At 41.7% G+C, this 24,930-nt stretch overlaps 1 protein-coding gene across 1 annotated transcript in view; it reads right to left on the bottom strand.

The window, feature by feature from the left end:
- grip1 (glutamate receptor interacting protein 1) overlaps positions 1–20,087 on the bottom strand; it is a 110,096-nt gene extending 90,009 nt beyond the window's left edge. The window contains exon 1 of the mRNA XM_036148917.1: positions 19,652–20,087. Within this exon, the coding sequence (XP_036004810.1) occupies positions 19,652–19,706 (55 nt within the window). The 5' untranslated portion in view covers positions 19,707–20,087. The remainder of the gene's footprint in view (positions 1–19,651) is intronic.
- Between the last annotated feature and the right edge of the window lie 4,843 nt (positions 20,088–24,930).

Here is a 24,930-nt window from a genome sequence, read left to right as displayed (position 1 = left end):
TTCTGTTGTTTAGTTTTGGTGAGCATGTGTGAATTGTAGCGTCAGTGACCCGTTCCTTGCTAACGGGTCTTCTGGTGCTTTAGCCCCTCCGCGTCAAGGTTCAGCCGGTTTGTGCGTCCGGAGATGGTTTTCTGCTAACCCTGGTGGTAATCTGTGATCATCAGAGCTAACGAGGGATTGCTGCAAAGCCATCAACAATGCAGACGACTGTCCACTGTGGCTCTACGCTCTTTCAGGAGGAGTGAATGCTGCTTGGAGAGACTTGATGCAACCTGCTGGGTTTCCTTAGAGAGGAAACTTTCTGACCATTCTGTATAATCTGATTGAATTTGACTTTGTAAAGAGCCTGGAGATGACATGTTTCATTAATTGAATGTCGCTTTTTGATCTACTTGAACCAGTCTGCTGTCACCTCTTGGGGTTAAAAGATGTAAACTCAACTGCAGCTGTTAGAGGTTTATTGTCCTAATGATAGACGGAAGAACACGTATTTATTATGAGACGCATGACCTGACCTGCAGCGACACACCTTTACGCGAGAAGGAGAATCCGTGAGGGATTTTTGTTGCAGACTGTGAGTAAAGATGTTCTTTAAGGACCCGGAGGAAGGCTCCACTCCACCTCCCTCACCTGTCACACACTCCTGGGGGCTTCGACGGCCCAAAAGCTGCTTCAGCAACGCTTCACGCTCACAGAGCTGACAACCAGGCGCCTGGTGGAGAGACCCTTGGTGACAAAGGCAGCCAGAGAGAGAGAGAGGGAGGCTGCTAAACCCGTGCAGCCTCATTTGCATATCACTAGCAAGCTGCTGGTGCTCTGCAACGCGATTGGACGACACATCTGTGTCTGTGTGTAATCTGGTTCTCCATGCTCCACTTAAAAACACACATATGCAGGGAGTTTATCCTCTGCTGCCCCCTGCTGTTCAGGCATAGGAACTGCAGCGTGTGGAGCCAAAGATCACGGCCAGCAGTCCGGGGGAGACGAAACATCTCTGCAGGTTTTTTTTAATACACTCAGGCCGCTGTGAAACTACCCACGATGCAGTGGGTCTGAGTCAGAGAGTGATTGATAATGCCTGAGGCTGAGCGGGACAGACAGCGGGATGGAAACAAACAGAATAAAAGAGGGTAAAAGAGTGAATCAGTGGTCTTAATGGACTTGCTGAGTGGCTGACCCTGATTCCTAATGGAGACCAAAGCGCACGCGGCATTGACGTCCGTTCAGTCCCCAAAGGCTCGGTCCAACCCGAACCTGAATCCAGATGAAGGAGGACAAAAAGAGGCCAGAGTTGGTCTGATTTCTGCAGGAGGCTTTAATTATCTTACATTCCTCGTAAAATGATGAATCTGCAGTTGGAGAGCTGAAAGAGGTTCCCCCAAACGAACAGATTCCTTTTTCCAGCAGATCCCAGATCCCAGACAGATTCCTGAGCTGAACAGACATCTGTTTGTTTGTTTGTTTCCACCATAAAAGCTTTTAATCCTATTTCCCCAGACTTTGTGAAGATCGTTGATTTTAGGCGTAAAGATTTGACATTTGTTGAGCCATTCGAGTCTCCCTTACTGAAATATCCAGGCAGAAAATGACAGAGATGAACCCGTGGCGGGTCCCTTTTTAAGTGGATCTTTGGTTTCAGGTTTTAGGTTGAGTCTTTGCTGAATTTTTCCCCGATTCTCAAAGATATTGTGACTTTATATATGGTTCATCTCCAAGTGGGACCCCTTTTCTTCTTCTTTTGATGCCAACCTTCCTCTGTCGTCTCTATGCCATATTGGCTGTACTGAGAAGGACTGAAAACGAAGGCAAAGGTCTAAGGAAACAGACAGTCCTGTTGAGTCCCTGGAGAATGGCCGATCAAGGTCGCTTCACACGAAACCAGCCGTCTATTGTGGAATCTGTTCAATGCCAGGAACGTGGTTTTACTTCACATTTACTCTACAGCGGGATTTAATTGCATTTAGGATGGCAGCAGACGCCCTCCGAACCATGTTAGGTTTCCAGATAAACTGTTAACGAAAAACACATGAAAGTAGGTGTTGAAGAAAACACGTTTTACTTCCAGGTACCAGCTATGTATCCGTTCAGAACCTGCAAAACAAGCACATGGTGGTCGTACAAGCAAAGCGGTAACGCTTGAATAGTTTACTTGTTTAAGTCTAATAGTGAACAGATCTGTCCTTGTTTGAAGAGAGTTTTTTCATTGATTTTTCCAAAACCCAGAAGGATTGCAGAGACATGTCCTTGTTCACTGCAAAAACGGAACTAAAAATAAGTCAAATTTTCTTGAAATTAGTGTATTTGTCTTTGATTTGAGCAGGTAAATAAGATTATCTGCCAATGGAATGAGTATTTCGACCCCTAAAATAAGATATTTAGATATTCTGCCCTCTAAATAAGACTATGGAGATGAATTGTTCCTATTTTAAGTGCAAAAATCTCATTCTATTGGAAAATAGTCTCATTTACCTGCTTAATTGAAGGACAAATACACTCATTTCAAGAAAATTTTACTTATTTTTAGTTGCGTTTTTGCAGTGTTGCATACAAACTCATAACCCAGAGGACCTTACTGGGGAATCTGACCAAAGACACCTAAATGTTGTCTCTATATTTCCTCGGTGCGAGGAGCCAACATCTTAACGTCCAGACCTGAAACCAGCGACTGCAGCACCTGTGCAGGTAGGCGACGTTTATTTGGCTTTTTCTCAGTACTTAAAACTTTGTAAAATCCGCGTGGGGCATTCATGTTAGCTTCAGTGTTGCATTTAGTCCGTTTATTATCAACAACTTTGAGCTTGTTTTTCTCTAAATTCATTGTAACTTTCCTGAGCTGTCGGCTGCGGTTACTTGTGATTGTTTCTGAACACGAAGTCGCTTTTTCGGGCTTTGTTTTGTTCCAAAAAAACGCCTTTTTCTGGTAATCGCGTCGCGCAGCAAGGAAACGGGGCTCAACCTTCTCTCTACGCTGTGACAACTGCTTTACTTTACGAAAAGTAAAAGTCCTGTTGTATATAAATACCAGATAAATACCGACATCTGTGATGATTAGAAGCGACTGTGGTGGTTTTCTTGCTGGTCTTTTCATGGATTAAGTTGATATTTCTCTCACAGTGATCTTGTTTGTGTGTGAGACTTTTTAAGTCTATTTTAAGGAGTGGGCTCTATAGTAAATTAAAACATAGGTCTGTAATGATAATACATGTGTATTTTCTTCTAGTATCAGCTGCAATTCTACATGGATTCTGTAGGTTTTTTCCTGGTGTTTGATCCGTTGTGTGAGAGGAGAGGACAGCCTCTCCTACCTTTCTACTTTAAAGCTTTCTTTCTACTCATTTTGAGCCCTCTACATTTAAACCAAGGTTTTAGCTTTTCTACGCTGGGTTTCTCCATTAAAGCAGGTTGAAATGAAGCTCCTAGGAGGTTGTGATTAGCTTTACCATTGTTGCCAATTTATTTTCGACTCTTCCTGTCTGACCAGCAGGGAAACCGTCTGTCTCAGGAAAAATGTGACGTCATTTGAGAAATAGCCAAGCCTTCTCGTCCAGCATCACCATCTGACCTCACTAATGATATTCTGGAAGATCATGGTGTTCAGAACCGTGTGGATCGCCTTCCCAGAAGAGCTGAAGCTGCACGTTGCTCCTGATTCATGTCCTGGGCAGTTTCTCCATGTCTGTTTGCAGCAGAAAAGGCTTTTTAATTTATGATCGCAGAAATGAGTCCCAGCTATCATCGTCAACAGAAACTGGAGAAGTTTAAAGCTTTGGCTCCATGGTGTACATTTAAAGAACTGATAATGATAATGTTTCGGTGGGCGATCTGTAACAGAGACCAGAGGTCTGGTTGAGAAGCTGTAAAATGATTTGAAAACTGATCCAGAAAAACGCATAAAGTGAGTCTGCAGCTCACAAAGAAGCAAAATAATTTGTATTCCCTGTGGTTAGTATGTGTGTGCGAGGGAGAAATCCATGACCGAGCTGCACTTCTGGAGAAAGCAAGCGCTGGTTACCCAGAATGCACACCTGAGAGCGGTTTACGGCGGACTGAACGCAGCCTGCAGCGTTTTGTTTTCAGAGCTCAGCCTCAAAAAAGGAGGAAGCGGCAAAAATCAGTTATCAGGCGACTGCAGGAGGCAAACAGGCTCAGAAGAGCACAATACAAGATGCACCGGATCAGGGAGGAGTCCGTCTCTGCTGGCTTCAGAGCCGGACCCACTGCTGGACTATCAGAGACCCGCTGGGACGCCGCGTGTGCAAGGCTCTGTCTGCGTGCTGGGCTTATCCACGCGGAAAATGGCTGCGTGCGATGCCAGCCCGTCCACCTGGACGCCGCCAGGCCTCGCTCTGTTACTGTGAGCATCGGCGAAGCACAGAGGAGCAGATTCACAGTCGCTTTCCATCTGCAATTTGAATTAGATCCCTTTTTTTTGTTGTTGTCCTGAACCCTAAAGCGTAGAAAACAAACTGCTCCCATTCATTCCTGCGTTTCAGGGCACAAAATATTCAAAAAGAACATCTAGACGGCAGCAATAAAGGCAAATAATAATGTTTGAAACCGGTGACTGTAATCCTGAGACGAGCGCCCAGGCTGGTGTCAGGAAGCGAAACCAGCCTGTGATGGTAGGGTTGCTTCAGAAAAGCTTATCCCCATTTCCTTGATGGCAGAGAGACTTAGAAAGATATATTCAGTTTACTAACAACCTTGAAAAACGTTCTCATGCTGGAAAAATGCAGAGCAACCTCGAGAAGCAAATCACTGTGAAGAAAACTCAGCAATTTGATGCAATAGGAGGTTTTATTCTCCAACAACCCACCCACTGACTTGCAAGCAGAAATGAATGAGTTTCCTTGCAGAATCTGAAGGTCACATAGATGCAGCCATCTTTCCTCCACCCAATAGTTTGCTAACCCCACCATCACTGATATTTACGTGCACAAAATTTAACAATCAGACTAAAATGTATTCGGATGAAATGATCGGATTGTATCGTTTATATGGTCACACAATTAATTAATCCGATCATAATGTTACAGTGACAGTTTTCAAATTCCCCTAAAACCACAGAAGAAGAACTTCCGTTTTTGCTGGTGAAGATTCTCAATCATCCAGGTCATGATGATCATTCCAAAAAAAGTAAAAAAATAAAAACAACTGGACTTTTTTTCCCAAATTTGAAGACGTTTGGCTTCCTATCCAGAAAGCATTTGACATTTGAATTGAGAAAGCTTTCTGGATGGGAAGCTAAACGTCTTCAAACTTCGGAAAAAAGTCCAGTTGTTTTTATTTTTTAACTTTTTTTGGAACTTCTGTTTTTTAATAAACTACAAAAATAGTAAACAAAGCAGTATTATACAAGTTTGTTTGTCTTCCAAGCGCCCAGGCTGGACTTGCACGATGTTCTAGTTGTTCTAGGTTGCCGCATTACTGAGTAATTTTGAGCTCTTTTATAGAAAGGTTGCAAGAGTTTTGCTTCCCGACGTATTTCCGCCACTCAACAACACGGAAATATGTCACGTTTACGTCAGACGCACAGCCAGTTTGCTACATTTGGAATAAATTGAGCCTGACAAGCGTTTATCTGAACGTTGATCAGATTATCAATCAGCATAAACCATCATTCGGATTTAAAACTTAATTCTGATCGGGCTTAATCCGATCACAATATTCCGATTTTCTTGTTTATGTTAAGCTTTTTTATTCTGATCGGCCGTTTATTCGGATTACTTTTGTCCACGTAGGCGTAGCTGGTGATCAAATAACGCTGTATTTATGCTCAGGTAGGCGAGATGGGCCAAGCAGCTTCAGACGCGCTCCACCACAGACTCTGCATGTTCTCTTCAATGCATGCATGCTCAAGAAACTGTCCTCAGGTGTGAGTGTGTGCATGCATGATGGACTGGCGACCCCGAATGAAAGCTGGAGAAAGGCTCGAGCAACCCGCCGCCAACCCTGCATCGATAAGCAGGTATGTATGGATGGAGTTTTTCCCGGAGCAGGACAACAGTAGGAAGGTTTAAGTAAGAAGAAACCAAAAATCAGAAAATGACGAAGGAGACCTGCAGACGTCTGTGCAGGAAGAATGGGACAAAAATTACAGTCAATAATTCATGTCTTGGCGTCATCGATGCCAGAAGAACTCTTCCTGTCAGCCTGCCAATAATTACCATAAGAGGGCGCACGTTGAAACCAAACACATGAGTTTTACTGATTTACTGTGAATATAAAGCCCAGCTACCACAGTAGGAGGTTTCTAACAATGGTCTGTAGCCATAGTTTGAAGAGATGTTAACATGGATCTAGATAATTTAACTGGGTAAAGGTATCAGTCAGGACAAGAGTACTAAACAAATCCAGAGTAGGGCTGGATGATAATTCAGCAACAATATATATCGATTGATAGACGATAGATGTGTTATCGAAGAAAAAAGTGTCAATAAAAAATTCAATAGAATAAGTTTTACTTGCTTTTGCTTTCTAGCCATGTAGGTTAATACCACAGTCACTACATCCTCCAACCAATCAGAAACACAGGATCGCTCTGACACTAAGCTCCGCCCCCTTCAAAGAGTTCATGTTCTTTTTTTTTTACATTTTAAAAAAAATAAATGGTCAGGGCTGCACTTAAAATATATTTTTAATTTTTTGATAATTATCGATATCGAGCAATATGATTTGTATGTTATCGATATGTTTTTTTTTCTTTTTGGAGAAGCTCCCGGGTTCTGGTCGGGTTCTAAACATGTTTTCTACGTGTTTGGACTGAGGAGCAGAGATGAAGCCTTCACCTCCAAACATCCAGAGCTGTTTAAAAAAACTCAGAGGTTGCTGAAGAAAGTGTTTGGTTAATTGAATTTATCCTGAATTTAAGTTTCCTACAATGCCGTGCTGCAGGCTCGGCTTTAAATGTTGCTGCCCATTCATGGTTACAGTAGATATTTAGAATCTATTTAACGCAACAATTATAGTCTCATTTTCCTCAAATGTGCAGTGCATGATAATCAGAAAACATTTGGACAGCATTTATCACGTTTTCTCATTTCTAGCACAGAAACCTGACATTTTAACAGCCGTAGGTAGACGTCTGAGGGGCCGCTTTTCTCTGCGAACAACAACATTTGCACTTGAAACAAACACATTAAAATGGGTAAAAGTCTCACAGAGAGTCGGCGGTTTGCTCTCCAGAGGAACAGAGGGAGAAACTGTAGGTAGAAACTGTCAGAAACGGTGGAGATAATACATTAAGCTGAGGGGAACGGATGTAAACAGAGAGAGTCGGGTCTGCTTCAGTAATCCTGAGCGCAGAGATGAGCAGAGCTCTGACATCAGCACCTCTTAAAGGACGCCGTGTGTGCCTCAGCGTGTGTTTCAGCGCATGTTTGTGCCGAAACCATTTTCTCTGCTTCTTAGTGCAAAAGCTTAAAAACGGCAGGATGATGTCATGCTCTGACACGCGCTCGGTGGCTCCAAACGCTGCCAACAGAACATCCTCCTGCGCCTCATTTACCCCGCCGCTCCCCGAGCTCTGTGCCGCGCCGCCTACGTCTTCACGCGGCGCTGCTGGCCCAGCTGCTCAGAACACGCTTCAGATCCAGATGTGAGACCGGATGTCATGTCGGTCAAATGACAGGGAATTGTTGTGATTTAAAGGCGTTTAGGGGTGAAAACGACACATCAATCTGCCGGCGTTTCATGTTCGGCCCGGTGTTCACACGCTGCCAAGACGGAAAGACACCAGCAATCACCTCAGAGACGCAACAGTAGCTGCTCGTCAGGCGGAGACGGACATTTCCAAACTATTTCAGCTCCTATCTACCCTAAGAGCTCTAAATCAGACTCTCCATGCCTCAGTTTGAAGGTTAAAGCTCTGATTACCCCGTATGTTCCTAACAGAGCACTTCACTCTCAGACTGCAGGTCTGCTGGTGGTTCCTAGAGTCTCTAAAAGTAGAATGGGAGGCAGATCCTTTAGCTATCAGGCTCCTCTCCTGTGGAACCAACTCCCAGTTTTGGTCCGTGAGGCAGACACCCCGTCTACTTTTAAGACTAGTCTTAAAACTTTCCTTTTTGACAAAGCTTCTAGTCAGAGTGGCTCATGTTACCCTGAGCTACCTCTATAGTTATGCTGCTATAGGCTTAGGCTGCTGGAGGACATCAGGGTCTAATTTTCTCACTCTGCTGAGTTCTCCTACTGCTCTCCAATCTGCATTGTTTGCTGTTATTTCAGCTTTTACTTTTTTGTTCTCTGTCATTTTCTCTTCATAGAAGGTACACCTGGTCTGGCATTCTGTTAGTTGTGACATCATCAGGGGAGGCAGATCATCCACTATTACCATCTAACATAGAAAGTACTCCTGGGTCAAGGTGAGCTTCTGTGCTTTCTGTGTCTCTGCTCTGTCTTCTCTAAGCCCCAGTGGGTGGAGGCAGATGAGCGTTCACACTGAGCCTGGTTCTGGTTCTGCTGGAGGTTCTCCTCCCTGTTAAAGGGGAGTTTTCCTCCCCACTGTCGCTTCATGCTTGCTCAGTATGAGGGATTGCTGCAAAGCCATCAACAATGCAGACGACTCTCACGTGTATCCATAACAACTACATTAACATCGTATATCGGCACCAAAACCGCCATCGGTACCGGTCCGATAAGTAAAATTGGGCCGATATTAACAACTGAACCAATGTCAGTGGTGCGGTTGTTGTTTTTAACGTTGTCAAAGGAGTAGAAATTTATATAAAATATCGGTTATTATCCATAACAACTACATGAACATCGTATATCGGCACCGGCCCAATTGTTCTTATCAGTGCATTCCCAGAAATAAAGTATCTACAACGGTCTAGTCAAAGTTCAGATGTCAACCTGATTGGTGAGAGGAACTGAATGTCTGGTTCTACTAATTATGGGCTAGTTCTGGTTTCATCTTACGGGTCAAATATGAGAAACGAACACGATCGTCGCCTGTTGGAGAAACAGAAATGATCTTTAGGCTCCACGTCGCTCTCTCCACCCAGGAAACCAGCGATGAATAATAACATGAATACTTGTGAAAATTATTAAATTAATTCTGACTGGGCCGTCATCTTACCGAGGCCCGATGAAATCCTGACAGAATTCAGGAGAGCTGTGCCTTCAAAGCTCAAAGACACGAAGCGAAGCTGGAGGGAAGAGTGGGTCGAAATGTTTCCGGAACCACGCGAGAGAAAGAAAAAAAAAAAGCATCAACCAAAGCCGGTTCTGAAAGCTGCAGGATCCCGGGTTGGATAAACGTTTCACAGTGAGAGCCGAGCAGCAGGGGGATAATTTCACCCAAAATTAAAGCGCCACAGAATATTTATCACCTTATTTGAATTCCGGGCCTTCTCCAACAGTCCCGACCCAAACTCGGGGGATGGATTTGACTAATTAACATGACAAAACTCCTGCTCCAACATCTGCAGCTGCCATTTGAATTCCCTCCTTCCTTTTGACTCGTGTTCTGCGTGAATCCCTCGTCGTGCTGAGAGGACGACCGTACAAATAAAGCTGATTTCAAACACGCTCCTGCGCCGGCGTACAGCGCTTCGCCGTGTCTCTTCTGGTTCGCTGATCAATTATTTACCTGTTCTCTATTTTTACTCTCCACGTCTGTGCTTGGCCGTGTTCAGGCTTTGTTTTCACGTCTGTTTCCCCTCCAGCAACGTGGCTGGAAGGTGAACATCGTCGCCTCCGCAGGAGCGCCACACGCGCGCAGGGTCAACAACACGACAGCAGATCTGAGCTGCAGCTCAGCCCGTAAAGACGGATCACACATGCCGGACCGGAGCTGAAACCGATGATGGATCTGCCGACTATTTCTGGCGCTAATTAGGGTGAAATTTTAACTCGGAAAAGTCTGGATGTGACGATGAAGGAGCTGCTAGAAGTGGAGGAACATTGCATTGCCATCTTCGTCTGGAGAAGAACAGAAACAAAATGGCTTTTCTTCTTGAATAATTGATCGATATATAGAGGATTTATTTGGCTTACATCTACATCGATCACCTGGTTGATCGAGGTAGCTCAACACCGATACCAGGGATGTACCGCTGGGTCACAACCAGCATAAACAAACTAAATAAACAGAAAACCTGTTGGGCTTTTTGCTTCAATATTTTATTTTAGTTTTTTTTTTCCATTTAAGGATTAAGATTTTCCAAAATTAGATTCTTCTAATGCTCCATGTTCTCGTTTTCATTTTAAAAACAGTAATTTCACCAAAATCAAGGTTCAGGTTTTACTCCTACACTGCAAAAACGGAACTAAAAATAAGTTAAATTTTCTTAAAATTAGTGTATCTGTCCTTGATTTGAGCAGGTAAATAAGATGATCTGCCAATAGAATAAGATTTTTGCACTAAAAATAGGAACAATTCATCTCCATCATCTTCTTTCAAGTGCAGGATGTCTAATTATCTTAATTTAGGGGTCAAAATACTCATTCCATTGGCAAATGATCATATTTACCTGCTCAGATCAAGGAAAAAAAACACTTTGTTTAAGAACATTTTGCTTATTTTTAGATCCATTTTGCAGTGTATTAAGCCAATCTGAAGAGGAGGAAAGAAAAAAAAGGAAAGAAAAAAGGGGAAAAAAAGAGAAAAAAGGGGGAAAAAGGAAAAAAGGGGAAAAAAAGGAGAAAAAAGGGAAAAAAAAGAAAAAAAGAGAAAAAAAGAGAAAAAAAGGGGAAAAAAGGAGAAAAAAGGAAAAAAAATAGAAAAAAAGAAGAAAAAAAATAGAAAAAAAGGGGGGAAAAAGGAGAAAAAAAAGGAAAGGAAAAAAAAAATCTGGTCAGTTCTGACTCCAGGTGACCCAGGCGCCGGCTGAAGACATCTGAACCGAACCGAACCGTTTGGGTCACGACTGACAGGATTCGTTCAGCCGTGCTACTGGGACATAAACAAACCAGGTAGGAAGTGGTTCTGATTCAGTGCCAGGTCCAAACTTGGAACCGGCTCCATTCTGACAACTAAGCTCCGTCAGGAAGACGTGCAGCAGGACCCGATGCTGCTGTGCAATAACAAAACGGCATCCTGGGTTTTAAGTAGGGCTGTGCATAAAAATCGATACAAAGATTATTGTTGATGTTTTTAAAAACAATTTAAAAACCTAAAGAGGTGACTTTTGCTGCTATCACCAAGTGAATATATGTCAATACGTATGTACGTATACAATGACATCATCTGCCTACTCCGATTTCTTTGTATTTTTATTCTTATTTTTTTTTGTTATGCACCTTTTCCTACTTTTGGCACCTTCTTCTGACTATTGATTGACTATTGAGCTGATGTGACAAGTAAATTTCTCCAATGTGAGATCAATAAAGCCTATCTTATTTTATCTCTTATCTTGATATCGATATTCTGGGAGGTTTATACCTCCCAACCCCTAGGGGGCGTTATTACAGCACACCATTACTGTTCACAGCGAGGAAGAGCAAGTGAGACGAATTTGCGGAACGGCCGACAGGATTTTAGAAGCGCCTTCGTCCCTAAAATCAGACGTTTGTTAATATATTAGTGTTCAATAAATAGAACATAAATATAATATTTGGCTGGTTTTGTTGATTGAAAGTATTAAATATCGATATTGAAGTCAAACCAAATCAAGCTGAGCTATGTATCGAGAATCGTATCGAATCGGCTCATCTTAGATGATACCCAGCCCTAGTTTTAAGGCAGCTCAGGTCCATTTGTTTGTCACGTTGAGGAACAAGCTGGATCAGAACTTTGCAGAACAAAATTGTGCCGCTGGTCTTTCTGGGGGTTCTTCTCTACCAGCTTCTAAAGACATTTTTAGAAGAACATTTTTACCTTCTTCTTTGAAAACAGCTCAGTTAGACAGAGAGCGTCTGTGAACATCAGTTTTCTAGTCTTACCCCAGATTTCCAATTGGATTCAGGTCTGGACTTTGACTAGGCCGTTCTAACACACGGTTACTCACTAATATAACCTGGCCTGCATGTTGAGGCTGGAAGGTGGACCTCCCCCCCAGGATCAGGTCTTCTGCAGCCTCTGACAGGTTCTGTCCTGGCTTTGGCTCCATCGCTGGTGTCTCTGCCGGAGGACAGGATGACGCTGCCACCGCCGTCCTTCACTGGGAGGATCAGGGTTTACCGTGATGTTCATTTGGATCCCAAAAAGTTGCTTGTGAGAAGCTGTCTTCTTGCCACTCCTGCATAGATTTATGGAGTCAGAGTCTTCCACCTGAGCTGAGGATCTCTGCAGCTCCTCCAGAGCCACTATGGTCCTCTGGGCCACTTCTCTGATTAATGTTCTCCTTCTCCAACTGTTTAGGTGGACGTCCATGTCCTGGTAGGTCCAGATGATGGACTGATCAGAGCTCTGGGGTGGTGTTGTAGAACCTGACTAGGGCTGGCTATCATCTAGGATGAGCCGATTCCATACGATTCTCGATACATAGCTCAACTTTATTTGGTTTGACTTCAATATCGATATTTAATACTTTCAATCAACAAAACCAGCCAAATATTTTATTTATGTTCTATTTATTGTGATTCTCGATATATAGCTCAGCTGGATGGGGTTTGACTTCAATATCGATATTTATTACATTCAATCAACAAAAACAGCCAAATATTATATTTATGTTCAATTTATTGAACACTGATATATTAACAGGAACATAAAGTGCATTTGGTTTAATGCATTTAACGTATCGCAGAAACCAAAAATGTGCCCAAACGTCTGATTTTAGGGACGAAAATCCTGTTGGCCGTTCCGCAAATTCGTCTCAATTGCTCTTCCTCACTGTGAACGGTAACGGCGCCCCCTAGGGGTTGGGAGGTATATCAATATTGAAAGCCAGAATATCGATATTAAATCGTTTTTAAAAACATCGATATTAATCTTTGTATCGATTTTTATGCACAACCCTAAACCAGACCCTGCTTTAAACTGGACCAGAACGTTCTCCCTGAGTCTTCATGATGCTGGTGTTCCTGAAATGTTCCCTAAAGAACCTCTGAGGCCCTCAGAGACAATCGGGAATGTTTTCTAGTCGGGTTTCTTCTGAACGTGCTTCTTGATTTGGCGTAAAGAGGGCTAAACAATACCCTCTTTTTGTCAAACATGTTGTTCTCTTGTCAAACAAAGCAAAGAATATCCCTCTCCTCCCCTCCCCCACCTGTTGCTGCAGGCGTTGAAACCCAAACGAGCAGAAACGTCCTCAGCGTCACTAAAAGGACGGCTTACGGCGCGGTTCTGGAAACCCAACAGGACCAACTGCAGCGTTTGGGGATGTTTTTCTCACCTCGATGTTTAAAATAATGGCCCCCATGGCGGAGCAGATGGAGAAAGGTTCCGGGTTTGAATCCCAGCGCAGGCTCTTCCTGCACCAACGACTGCTGGAGACGTTAAAACCCGACTACGTCTGCAGTCTGTTCTGCTGAAACGACAACCTTCACTGCACCATCCCTCCCTCCGCCTGTAGATAACATCTTCCAGCAACTGTAACCCAATCTGCTGTCGTAAAACTCTGCAGCTGAAACGTTTAATCAGCCGATCGATAAACAGAAGCCAAACGAATTAATCTTTTAGCAGTGGTCAGATAAAAGAAAACATTAAATATGTCGCTCCTGGTGCTGGGATGGATCAGGGTTGGTTTCCGATTTGACATTTCTTACACCAGTAAATAATCAAACAGCTTTTCCTGCCTCCAAATGCACAAACGAGGTGTTTTATTATTATTTTTCTTCAGTTTTGCAATATTAAAATGAAGGTTAAAATAACCCATGCCGGTCTGGACGCCTTATTAGTCTGTAATGACCAGTCTGTGGAGTTCAGAGCTAAAAATGGTTTTCTGAATCTGATCTACACGCACGTAAAAATGGAATAACCTGCGTGTTTTTGTTGTGAGCAGACCGTGATGACGGGCGTCTCGTTTCCTGCTCCATCTTAACAGACTTAACGAGCACAAATTAATCTCAAAGTGGGGATTCTCAGCTGGGTTTTGGTTAATCTTTTATAAAAGAAATAAATGTTGGCTCAGTCCAAAATTAAATAAAACACTATCTTTATGACAAGCATGGGGAGTAATAATAAAGTATTCATACAACTTTAAATAACTACTAATAAATTTACGCTCACTCTGCTGGCTCCCTGTACATTTTAGGATTCATTTTAGGTATTTTATTGGTTTTTAAGTCTCTTTGGGGTCTTGCTCCTTCTTTTCTTTCTGAACTGCTGCACCTTCATGCATGAAGTTCATATTTTATTTATTGTATTTTATGCTTTAATCGTCTTGTCTGATTTAAGTCTTTCAGACTGTGTATTTGTTTTTATTATGTTTACTGTACGGGACTTTGGTCCTTGGGAAATTTTAAAGTGCTTTTCAAATAAAGTTGGATTGGATTGAACTAATTTTTTCCACATTAAAACCTGAATTTATGTGACAGGCTTAGCTTTACAGATAGAAATCTGAAAAGTGTGGCATGCATTTGCATTTAGACTCTTTTATTCCGACAGCCTGAAATAAAATTCAATGCAAACAGCTTTGGTCAGAAAAAAGAGGAGTCCACCTGCGTGTAATTTAACCTCTTAACTCGTCTTATGGGGGTTATAGAGGACAAGTCCAGAAGACGCAGTACACATCATTCTCATGGTGAAACATGGTGGAGGCAGCATCATGCCGGGGGGATGGTTTTCCTCCAGCTGAGACCGATAAACTGGTCATGGATGAAAAAAATCTGCAGGAGACCTGAGACTAGGGTGGAGCTCCACCTGCCAGCAAGACAACCACACTGAACATGCAGCCAGAGACACTATGGCTATATTTACAACGGCCTAGTCAAAGTCCAGACCTGAATACGACTGTGAATCTGTGTCCTAAAACCTTCTCCTACTAACTGTCAACCACACATCACTTTGTGTTTGTTCATCTAGTGAAATCCCAGTGAAAGACGTTGAGGTTTGTGGTCATAATTAGACGAAATGTGCAAACTGCTTTACTTTTAAAACCTTTTCTTCTTTTAGTTCGGAGTTGTAAATGTAAGAGGAAAGTAAGCTTTGAATTTTAAACTGAACGAGTTAGAACAAGGAATCATCTGAGGGCTGTTTTCTAGTATTTTTAAGGGTTAAAAAAGGAAAATAAAGCACATGAAAAGTCTTTTTTTTCCTATTCCTAGTCTGGGTTTCTAAAAATAAACGGCAGAGATAAGAGGAACATTTTTTCACTTTGACGAGATGGATGAATTCTGCACAATTTCAGGTTTTAGTTTAACCTCTAGTTAAAGCCATTGCAGGGTTTTTATTCTCAGATCGCCTACTTGTTTTACGACTCTTCAGAAGCCGGTTCACCAAACACCTCTGCAGCTGGTAGTTTCTCTTTACAGGCATAAAATAGTTAAACGGCACCTAAAACACAGCAAACTCACTACATTAAAAATGGATCCAAGGTAATTTTCTAACTTGTGTAAATCTTTAAACTACTTCAGAGTCCCGGATCATCAGTTCAGCCCAACTGTAGGTAAGAGCGAGTTATCCAGATGTTTCTGGAGGAAGACCCAAAGGGGCCCCATCAGGTCTAAGAAAACTTGTGAGGCTCCAGGTGGTGGTAGCATCATGCTGTGGAGCTGCTTCATCATCAGTGGTTCTGTTGCACGCCACAAAGCGGACTAATAAAGCAAGACTAACTGCAAATTCTTCAACTTCTCGTCTCCTTATGGTCACACGAGACTAGGATCGAGGCTCTCAGTCCAAGGAACACTGTACTAGCTGCTAAACGTTGTGGTGGTAGCACGATGAACCTGGTTACTAGTGCTGTGTATCATTCGATACGATTGTTGATACAGTCAGTTTGATTTAATTTCACTCGGATATCGATATTTATTACTTTCAAATTAATGCTCAAAGTCATTCAATCAACAAAACCAGCCAAATATCTATGTTCAATTTATTGAACACAGATAAATTAACAGGAAAACAAAGTTAATTTGGTTCAATGCATTTAACGTATCACAGAAACCGAAAATGTGCCCCAAACGTCTGATTTTAGGGACGAAGGAGTTTCTAAGATCCTGTCTGCCATGCCGCAAATTCATCTCACTTGCACTTCCTCGCTGTGAACAGTAATGGCGCTCTGTAATAACGCCCCCTAGGGATTGGGAGGTATATCGATATTGAAAGCCAGAATATATATATATTATATATATATATATATTATATATATATATATATATATTAATATATATATTATATATATATAATATATATATATTAAATCGTTTTTAAAAATATCGATATTAATCTTTGTATCGATTTTTATGCACAACCCTACTGGTTACCAACGCTATTCTACATTATTCAACTTTACATCAACAGCTGCACGGTTGAAGCTTGGACAGAAAACCCAAAGCTGTATCCAAACTGGTTTTGGTTTAGATAAAACCTGTGGCTACCATTGAGCTTCTGGAACGACCCCAACTTGAACACGTAATAAATTGGTGGAGTTGAATCAAAAACCAGATCGACTCTAACAGTTCTGCCACGAAAAGTGCTCAACTGTCCGGCTGGTCCTACGTCAGATGCTTGCCAGGTACTGGTGGAGTGTATGTATATATTTGAGCCAAGTCTGGATTAGACAAAAAGCCTAAATAAATTCAAACTTAGAATCAAAATTCTTGGTTAATTGCTGACTACCTTTTCACCATGGAAGAGAACGTCTCCAATTAACTATTTAAAGACCAAAATTCATGTCTGGTGCTGTAAATGTTTGTTGCAAATGTTTTGCTAAAACCTGTTCTAAACTATTGGTACCCTTTGGTGGGGCTTCTGATTTTCAAAGCAGAGTGAAATAATTGTTACTTATACCATCCTGATATATTTATATTTTCCCTGCAATTCTTCTAAAACTGCTTTCGACATTAAAACACTTAATCTAGTATTGTCCATTGACAGCCTGAATATAACGCCGTTTTAAAGCAAAGATGTTAAAAATGTCAGCTGGAAATGTGTTAAATATTAAAGCTTCTTAATTCAAACAAATCTACCACACCTCAAGCCAAATAGAAGCCAAAGGGGCCGTGGAGAAAAATCCTCCAGTTGACCCACCAGTGGTCCAGATCCAGTTAGCCTGTTAGCAGAAACGCTAACAATGCTAACACGTTAGCTCACAAAGCAAAAATCACAGGAACGTCACTGCAACCTCAGCCAGATCTAAGAAACGTAGATTAACGCAAACCAGGAGAAGAGGATCTGTTTACATAATTGGACATTCGGTACAAGTTCCTCAGATGTGGCACAACTGAACCTCCCCAAGATCAGGAGGAAGAGCCAAACTGTCCCCGTCGGGTGAAAGAAATGTGTTTAGGATGTTCAGGAACGACACAAGAACCATCAAGACTGGAAACTGCTGAATCACCAGAGTGACACGTCTAAAACGGACTGACGGGTTCTGATCCACCTCCAAACGAGGTGGAAGAAAATCCAAACGCTGCCTTCAGATGCCTTCTTCCATCTTGTTTTATGACCAGGCAAGACTAAATGTCAGTTTTTCAATTAACAAGAACAAGAGAACGGACTGACGTTCTCGTCAAGTCCGTTCTTGGCAAGAACACAGGAAGTACGGACTTGGGGAGAACGGGACGCAGATTATTATTAGTAATAGTCTTTAGATGATGATAAATTATTACTTATATTGATTAAAAAATAAAATAATTGTATGAATAATGTATTCATTGTTGAATGTAAGAGGTAATATTTTGTGTTAAATAAATAATAATTTAAGTTCTTTAGCCTTTTTTTAAACACACAAAACGATTTATACACTACACCGTATTTTGTTGAAAACATTTTTAAAACAATAATATTTTTTAATATCCAAAAAAAGCCTAAAAACTATCTTTAAAAAAACATTACAGAATCGTGGCTGTAAAACCAGCAATGGCGGGAATTTTTTTTTTTTTTGTTACTGGGAGTTGTACTGGTTGTAGTTGTTGTAGTGGCGAATAACCCTTTAAAAAATGAGCAATATTTTTTGCTGTGAGCTCCGTTTGCGTCGTCCCGAATCAAGCTGCGGCCGCGGTGCATTCTGGGAAAGCAAGGCGAGGCTCTCAAGCCTAACAGAACACTGAACCAAGTGACAGGCACGGTAGTGGCAGCATCATTCTGTGGGCCGCTTGTCCTGCTATCGGTACTGGTGTATTGGATCTGCAGCTCCCAACATCTGGATCAGCTGGAAAGGCCTGACCTCAACTCTGCCGGCAGAACCCGACCAACCTAAATGAGACTCCACGGGGCAGAGCGGTCCAATATTCAGACAGAGTTCAACCAGAACCTTGCTGTTGGCTGCTGACTGTCTGTGGCAGAAATTAAACAAATACTGTGGAGGGTCTATGTGTGTTTTAGCACTTCCGGAGGTTAGATAGTCAACAGCAGCAGAAGTCACTTCTTTATGGATTATACCCGTGCAATAATCCTGAAAGAAGTGACTTCTGCTGCTATCATCACCTGAACATATGTCAGTACACATGTATGGATGTATGTACAAATGTATACAATGTATATGCACATATATACGTGTAGGTACGTATGTATGTAGGCGTATAGGTATATGTATATGGGTATATACATATATATCTGCGTATATATATATATATATATATATATATATATATATATATATATATATATATATATATGGACCACTATGAAAGTAAATAATACATCATATGCCCATTCCTATTTCTTTTTGTATTTTTTGGTATTCTTTTTGATCCATTGTATATATGAAGATTCACTGTATATAACTAAATGCACCTTCCCTACTCTGCACCTTCTTGTATTAGCCGATGTGACGAGTAAATTTCTCCATTGTGAGACCAATAAAGACTATCTTATCTTATCTAATAAAGCTCAATCAGGCAAAACATTATGACCACAGACTAGTAAATACTCAATAATCTCATCAATGGATCCAGATTTGTTTTCTGATCATTTATTTATTTACTATTAGTAACTTTTTTTTCTTCCAATAAGCTCCCCGGGAAGGTGCAGCAGGAATGTGAAGCAGGTAGAAATCCGTCCGTTAACCTTTTCAAGACTAAAACGAGTGAAACATTGAAAGCTCCGTTATTTAATATTTAATTCACTCCAACAGATTTCACCTCCGGGAAAAACCGACGCCGGAGAGGCAGCCGCCTGCCGCCCTCAGCCCGGTGAAGGTGGTCGTTACGCGCACGGACAAGGGCAGACTCCCCGGTTGACCCACCACCGGTGGTCCCGGACGGGTTAGCTTGTTAGCAGCCGTGCTAAACCCGCGAGCCGCGCTCGTTAACCGGTCACCGGAGATCACAAACACGGTAAAGCACACAACGTTAAAAAAAAGAGAGAAAAATCACGGAAACGTCACTGCAATCTCAACCAGCGCGTGAGATTAGCACGAGACATCTCGCAGGCACGCGCACATTCACGGTGTCAAGTTTCAGGTGATTTATTAAAAAAATAAAAAAAAACTACCAGCCAATACCAAGCTGCACGCGAGATTGTAGTGATAATTACCGCGCGCGCAGCACCTCAAACACACACACACGCACGCACATCACGCGCGCGCGCGCACGGATACGCACGCTCACCGGTCCGTGTGTGGTTGCGAACCCGCGCGGTCCGGTCCGGCTCCGCTCTTACCTCCTTCCTGGTCTGGCTGGAGACAGGCCGGAATGTTCTTCTTCCAGCCGGGCATGATGCACCTGAGGGCGGTTAGGGAGTCCAGGGCGGCCCGCTAGCAGTCACACACCAGCAGCAGCGGCGGAGGGGACAGCAACATGGCTAGTTAGCGGTAGCTTCAGCTGCTTCACCTCCCTCTCTCTCCTCCTCCCACTCCTCCGCGAGGTCTCTCTACCACCCCCCCTCCCTCTCTTGTAACTCTACCCCTCGAGCCTCCGTGGTCTCCCGGGGAGGGTGGGAGCGGGTGACGTGATGACCGTGAAGGAGTGCGGGGCGGACGGTTTCTGCAGCCGCCGGCTCCACGGTCTGCTCCGTTATCTCCGCGGATGGAGGAGCGCAGACGGGTCCAGATTAACGCCCGGTGTACCGGGGGCTGTCGACCGGTTGCACGAGACCGCCGTGCGCGCGCATCATTCATTCGTGGCAGAACCAGCACGCGGAGACGGTTTACAGAGACAGAAACTGGCCTTTGGCGGCTGTAAAACAAACTTGTACAGCGCGCGGAAGGCAATAATTGCTAAAAAAAAATTAAATAATAATAATAAAAAACTCCACATCCACGCAGTCTGTTTTACTTTTATTCTTAAATCCTGCGTGGTTCAATAGTTCTCGGGGCTTTTTTCTTTAGACTTGTCATCCAGTTTCAACCCAATGGGTCACCAGTCCTGACCTTTGAGTCAGAGCTCATCTTATTTATTTCTTTATGCAAAATAAACACATTTTCTATGCTTTTTTTTAATAGATAATGTAATTTTTAAGTAATTAAACGCAAGTGTGATTACAAAGGAAAAGCGACAGCATAAAATTGCATTTTAGATGCAGCTCTCAAGGTGGTTGTGCCATTTTTAGAACGGACACTTTTTAGGGCACCGATAGGTCCGTTATGATCATTAATGTGCAATAAAGATTCTTAAACTCAAGGGATGGACCGACATTGGCTCTTAATGTTAAGGAATGTTTCATAGGGGGGAGAGATGGGGCCACTTAACCTCTTGGGGTGGCACAATGAGACTAAAAGCCATTAATTCAGGATTTTATTCTACTGCTGTAGTAAAGCTGCCTGTAGAAAACCATCTTAACGACTTAAGTAAACGCCTACTAATATCTTTTAGTTTATTGTTTGATTTTTATTGTTCCTAATGATATAATGGTGCGTAGACCAATAACAGAACAGAATAATAATAACATTTTGAGTCGAACAACAATTCCTATATATGGTGTAACTATATCAGGAATAAGGTGAACACGAACCAAACACGGAGAAGCAGCATTTAGTTCCTATGCTCCACTTATCTGGAACAAACTTCCAGAAAACTGTAAAAGTGCTGAAAGCCTGAGTTCTTTTAAAGCAAGATTAAAAACACATTTGTATAAAATTGCCTTTGAATGTTGCAGTTAAACTGTTTTACTGTTTTTAATGTTCTTTTTTGTTTCTACATTCTATCCCTACTTGCTTTTATTGCTATATTTTCATCATGTAAAGCACTTTGCATTGTCTCTGTACTGAATTGTGCTATATAAATAAATTTGCCTTGCCTTGCCTTACATTTATTCATTTATTGAAAAACAAAACAATTACTAGAGGAAAATAGATACTGGCAGATAGAAATAAAAGTGTGATAGAAGGTCAAGAAGAGCGGCTGCCTTGCTGGCTGTGCATAACTGGATAAAACGCTAAACTGATGCTACTACAATTTAAAAAGGAAGAGCAACGGCATAAAATGACATTTTTAGATGTGCCGTTTTTAGAAAAGCCACCACATGAGGCCCTTGGGGCTACCTAGAACCTACGATCATTAATGTGCAATAAAGACTCCTAAACTTGGGTCTAAACTCCCTCTTCTAGATAAAATCTCTTGTTTTAAATGTTCTTATAGCTTCAAAAGGTGACAAATGTGATGACAAAGGTGGCCTGGGGATATCACTGGGTTTGTGTGCAGCTTCGGCGTCATTAATGTGTAAATTATTCGCCCAGACCGGCTTGTTTATGCCAGTTAAAGCAGAACATGGCTATCCGGAGCCGTCATCCTCTGCCCACTGTTCAGCTGCTGAAATCTGCTTCTAGAGACAGTTTATCAGTTTGTTTTGCTTTTTTTTGGCAGCTGGTTTCTTCTCTTTGCCACAGCAGAATAATTAATGTGGATATATGATGGATTACGGGTCCAGAAACATTCAATACAATTCAATTCAATTAAAAAAATACTTTATTAATCCCAAAGGGAAACTAAATTGGATATAATTCTGATATGTCTAACTCTAACCCTTTGCTGAACAAAATAATTTTCTTTTATGAAAATATGTCACTTTAGGAGTAAAAAATGGTGTTATCTGCTAATATTAAAACATAAACAGTGGAGAAACATCACCTTCTTTCTTAAAAAAAAGCAGCAGAATGGGGGGAAGAAACTCTAAAATGCAGACACTGTTAACTTGTAATTACGCGTTTATTCTAGCCACCATAGCTGCATTCGGTTATGAAGACGTGATGAGACATTTCAGTGGATTAAAGCCAAGAATCTACTGAAATTTCTCGGTATTGTGGCGTTATGAAGCTTCGGGGTAGAAAAACAAACAAGATTTAAAGGAGAATATCGGCTACATGACTAAAATGTTTGCAGCATTTTCCTCACTTGGTGTTTTTTTTTCTTTCCACCCAGCTGAGGGTGTTTTGATAAAACACAGTGTAGATTAGATTAAATGTCAGTATGTGTAACAGCTCAGCGTGAGTTTTTTTTCTGCACACCATAAAATACACAGAGTGGAGATGACACAATGCTGTTTGAAGATGCAACACTAATGAATCTGCAGAGACCACACAACGCTGCAGCGCGGCGTCTCAAGTCCGGACTCGCCTCTGAGGAATTTTAGCCTCCAGCTCCACTCAGCTGTGAATTAAAGGGCTAATCCGCTCAAAAACAAAACAGAAAAAGTAAGGCAACAAGAAGCCTTTTCTGCTCATTTACAGTTAATAATTAAAGGTGAGCACAGAGAGGAGCGCTGTGAAAGAATATTGACCGCCTTTACTGTGACGGCGTTGGCTAATGAGACCCTAGAGCGGACAACAACTCGGGTCGATTGAAGACGGTTTAAATGATTTATTGATACAAGGAATGTGAACGTTTCCTCCAGGCTCCGGGAGCCGGTTCCTCTGAGGAGGAGCGTTCAAGAAGTGGAGTTTGGTGAGAAGACAGAGGCTCACTGTTGTCGGAGATGGTTAGGATCCAGGGCGCTGAGTTTGTCCACAGGGGATGAGGATGTTTTATCGTTCCGGGGGGAAGAAGAAGAAGAAGAGGAAGAAGACGGCGGAGCAGTGGATCTCAGACCAGGCAGGTGAGTAATGGATGGCATGTGGAGAGGTGCTGGCAGCAGATCCAGGGGTGAGTGGCTGGAGGAGACTCTCCGGTGGAGGAGACTCACCAGAGAGCTTCAGGTAGAGAGGAAGAAGAGGGAGAACCGTGGACTGAACAGCAATCTGGCATCTACCTACGGGGATCTGCTCCTCAACATGCTCCTCCTAATTGACCCGGACAAGGCCAATTAGGCGGTAGACCAGGGTTCTGCTTTGACACAGTTGTGTAGAACCGCATGCGAGTCTGCTCGGACCCATTCACTTCTAATTGCAATTATTTCATACAACGTGATTTTACATCGGATCGGACGGTTTGGTGAGTCCCGGCCGAAATGACGCACCACCCTGTAGACATGACTCTACATCTACAGCTCTTCAAGATACTTTATTCTCTGTGATTTTAACTTTCATTGATGCTGTTTTATTGTTGTTGTTTAATTTTCATCTGTAAAGTGACCATGGGTGTTTTGAATGGCGCGTCTAAATAAAATTAATTATATTATTGTTATTTTTTGGGGGTTTTCTCCCAACCAACCTGGCCCAGTGTGGTAAAGTAATTGCCCTCTGAATCAAATAAGCAGCAACACCTGACAGCGTATGGTAACTTTCTGACTCTTTTATATCGTTGTGGAGGATTTTTAGGGCTGGATTCAAATGTCAAGAATCGATTTGATTCTGATTCTCAAGATTTATAATCGATTCTTTTAGATCTGATCCGATATCAGATTGGATTGCTGGTATTAAAAGCATTTTTAACTGTAAGGACCAAACCCTCTCCCTGAATGTTGAGACAATTGATTTCACCAACAAGTTCACTGAGTAAAATTTAATTTGTTTAGTAAGTCGATCTTTGGATATATAAATTGATCTTTAGGAATTAATATGAGAATCGATTCCGAAGTGGAAAATCCATTTTTTTTAACGCAGCCCTGAGGATTTTTGGGCCTCTTTTTATTTCAGAACGGTTTTAATTCAGACAAATCAAAGAGTTTTTAGCATAAATGGCCTATGTAGGGTTAGGCACCAGCAATTAAAGTGAAGTGAAATCCAGACTTGGACTAGGCCACTCAAAAACCTTGCTTGTGTTTTGTTTTTTTTTTGTTTTTTTTTACAGTTTCTCATTAGTTATGGAAATTCTTCAGATCGGGGGATGAAGTGTTGGTTTGAGTGTTTTTTGCCTACTTTATGAAATCTTTTGAAAACTGCACTTAGGTTTTCTCATATTTCAAATCATCAAAAAAATGTTATTTGACAAAGATGTAAGGGGGGATTGCTTTTTAGAATGATTGTATTTGGTAATAAAATAAATAATCTGTATTATTAGGTTGGTTGTATTTGTGATTTTTATGTCATGTCTTTCTATGGATTTATTAGATTTGCCGTCTCTTAGGATCATGCTGATTTTATTGCAGTGTAGATCTAGTAAAAAGTTAATCTATAATATTAAAAGTGTTTATACTTCTCTTCACTGAACTCTCTTTACGTTAAAGAGAATTTGAATTGAATTATGAGGGTAAAGCAAAACTGAAACTTTCTTGAGTAAATTATGTGAAAACAATTAATTAATATCCCTGAGATATAAACTAAGAGCATATCTACAGTTTCAGCTGTTTTGTGTTAATCATAAAACTTTTGTTTGATGTTTGATAGCTTAAACCAGTTATTCAGTATATCAATTATATCCACACACATATAACATTTAGCAAAAGGTATAAATACAGCTTAATGTTTTAATCAAAATAAACATTTAGCTTAAAAAATTGCCTCCATCATTCCTCAGAGACGCATTTAAAGCCGGTGTAATTGTTTAAGTAGTAGTTTTATGGTTGGATTCGGAGACATTGAGTGTAGAAGGTGACAAAAACGTCAAATTCAAACTTCATCTTAAACT

Source organism: Fundulus heteroclitus, chromosome 17, assembly GCF_011125445.2.
Source record: "Fundulus heteroclitus isolate FHET01 chromosome 17, MU-UCD_Fhet_4.1, whole genome shotgun sequence".
NCBI lineage: Eukaryota > Metazoa > Chordata > Actinopteri > Cyprinodontiformes > Fundulidae > Fundulus > Fundulus heteroclitus.
Note: the sequence above shows the minus strand (reverse complement) of the source record. Positions and strands in the feature narration are given on the sequence as shown.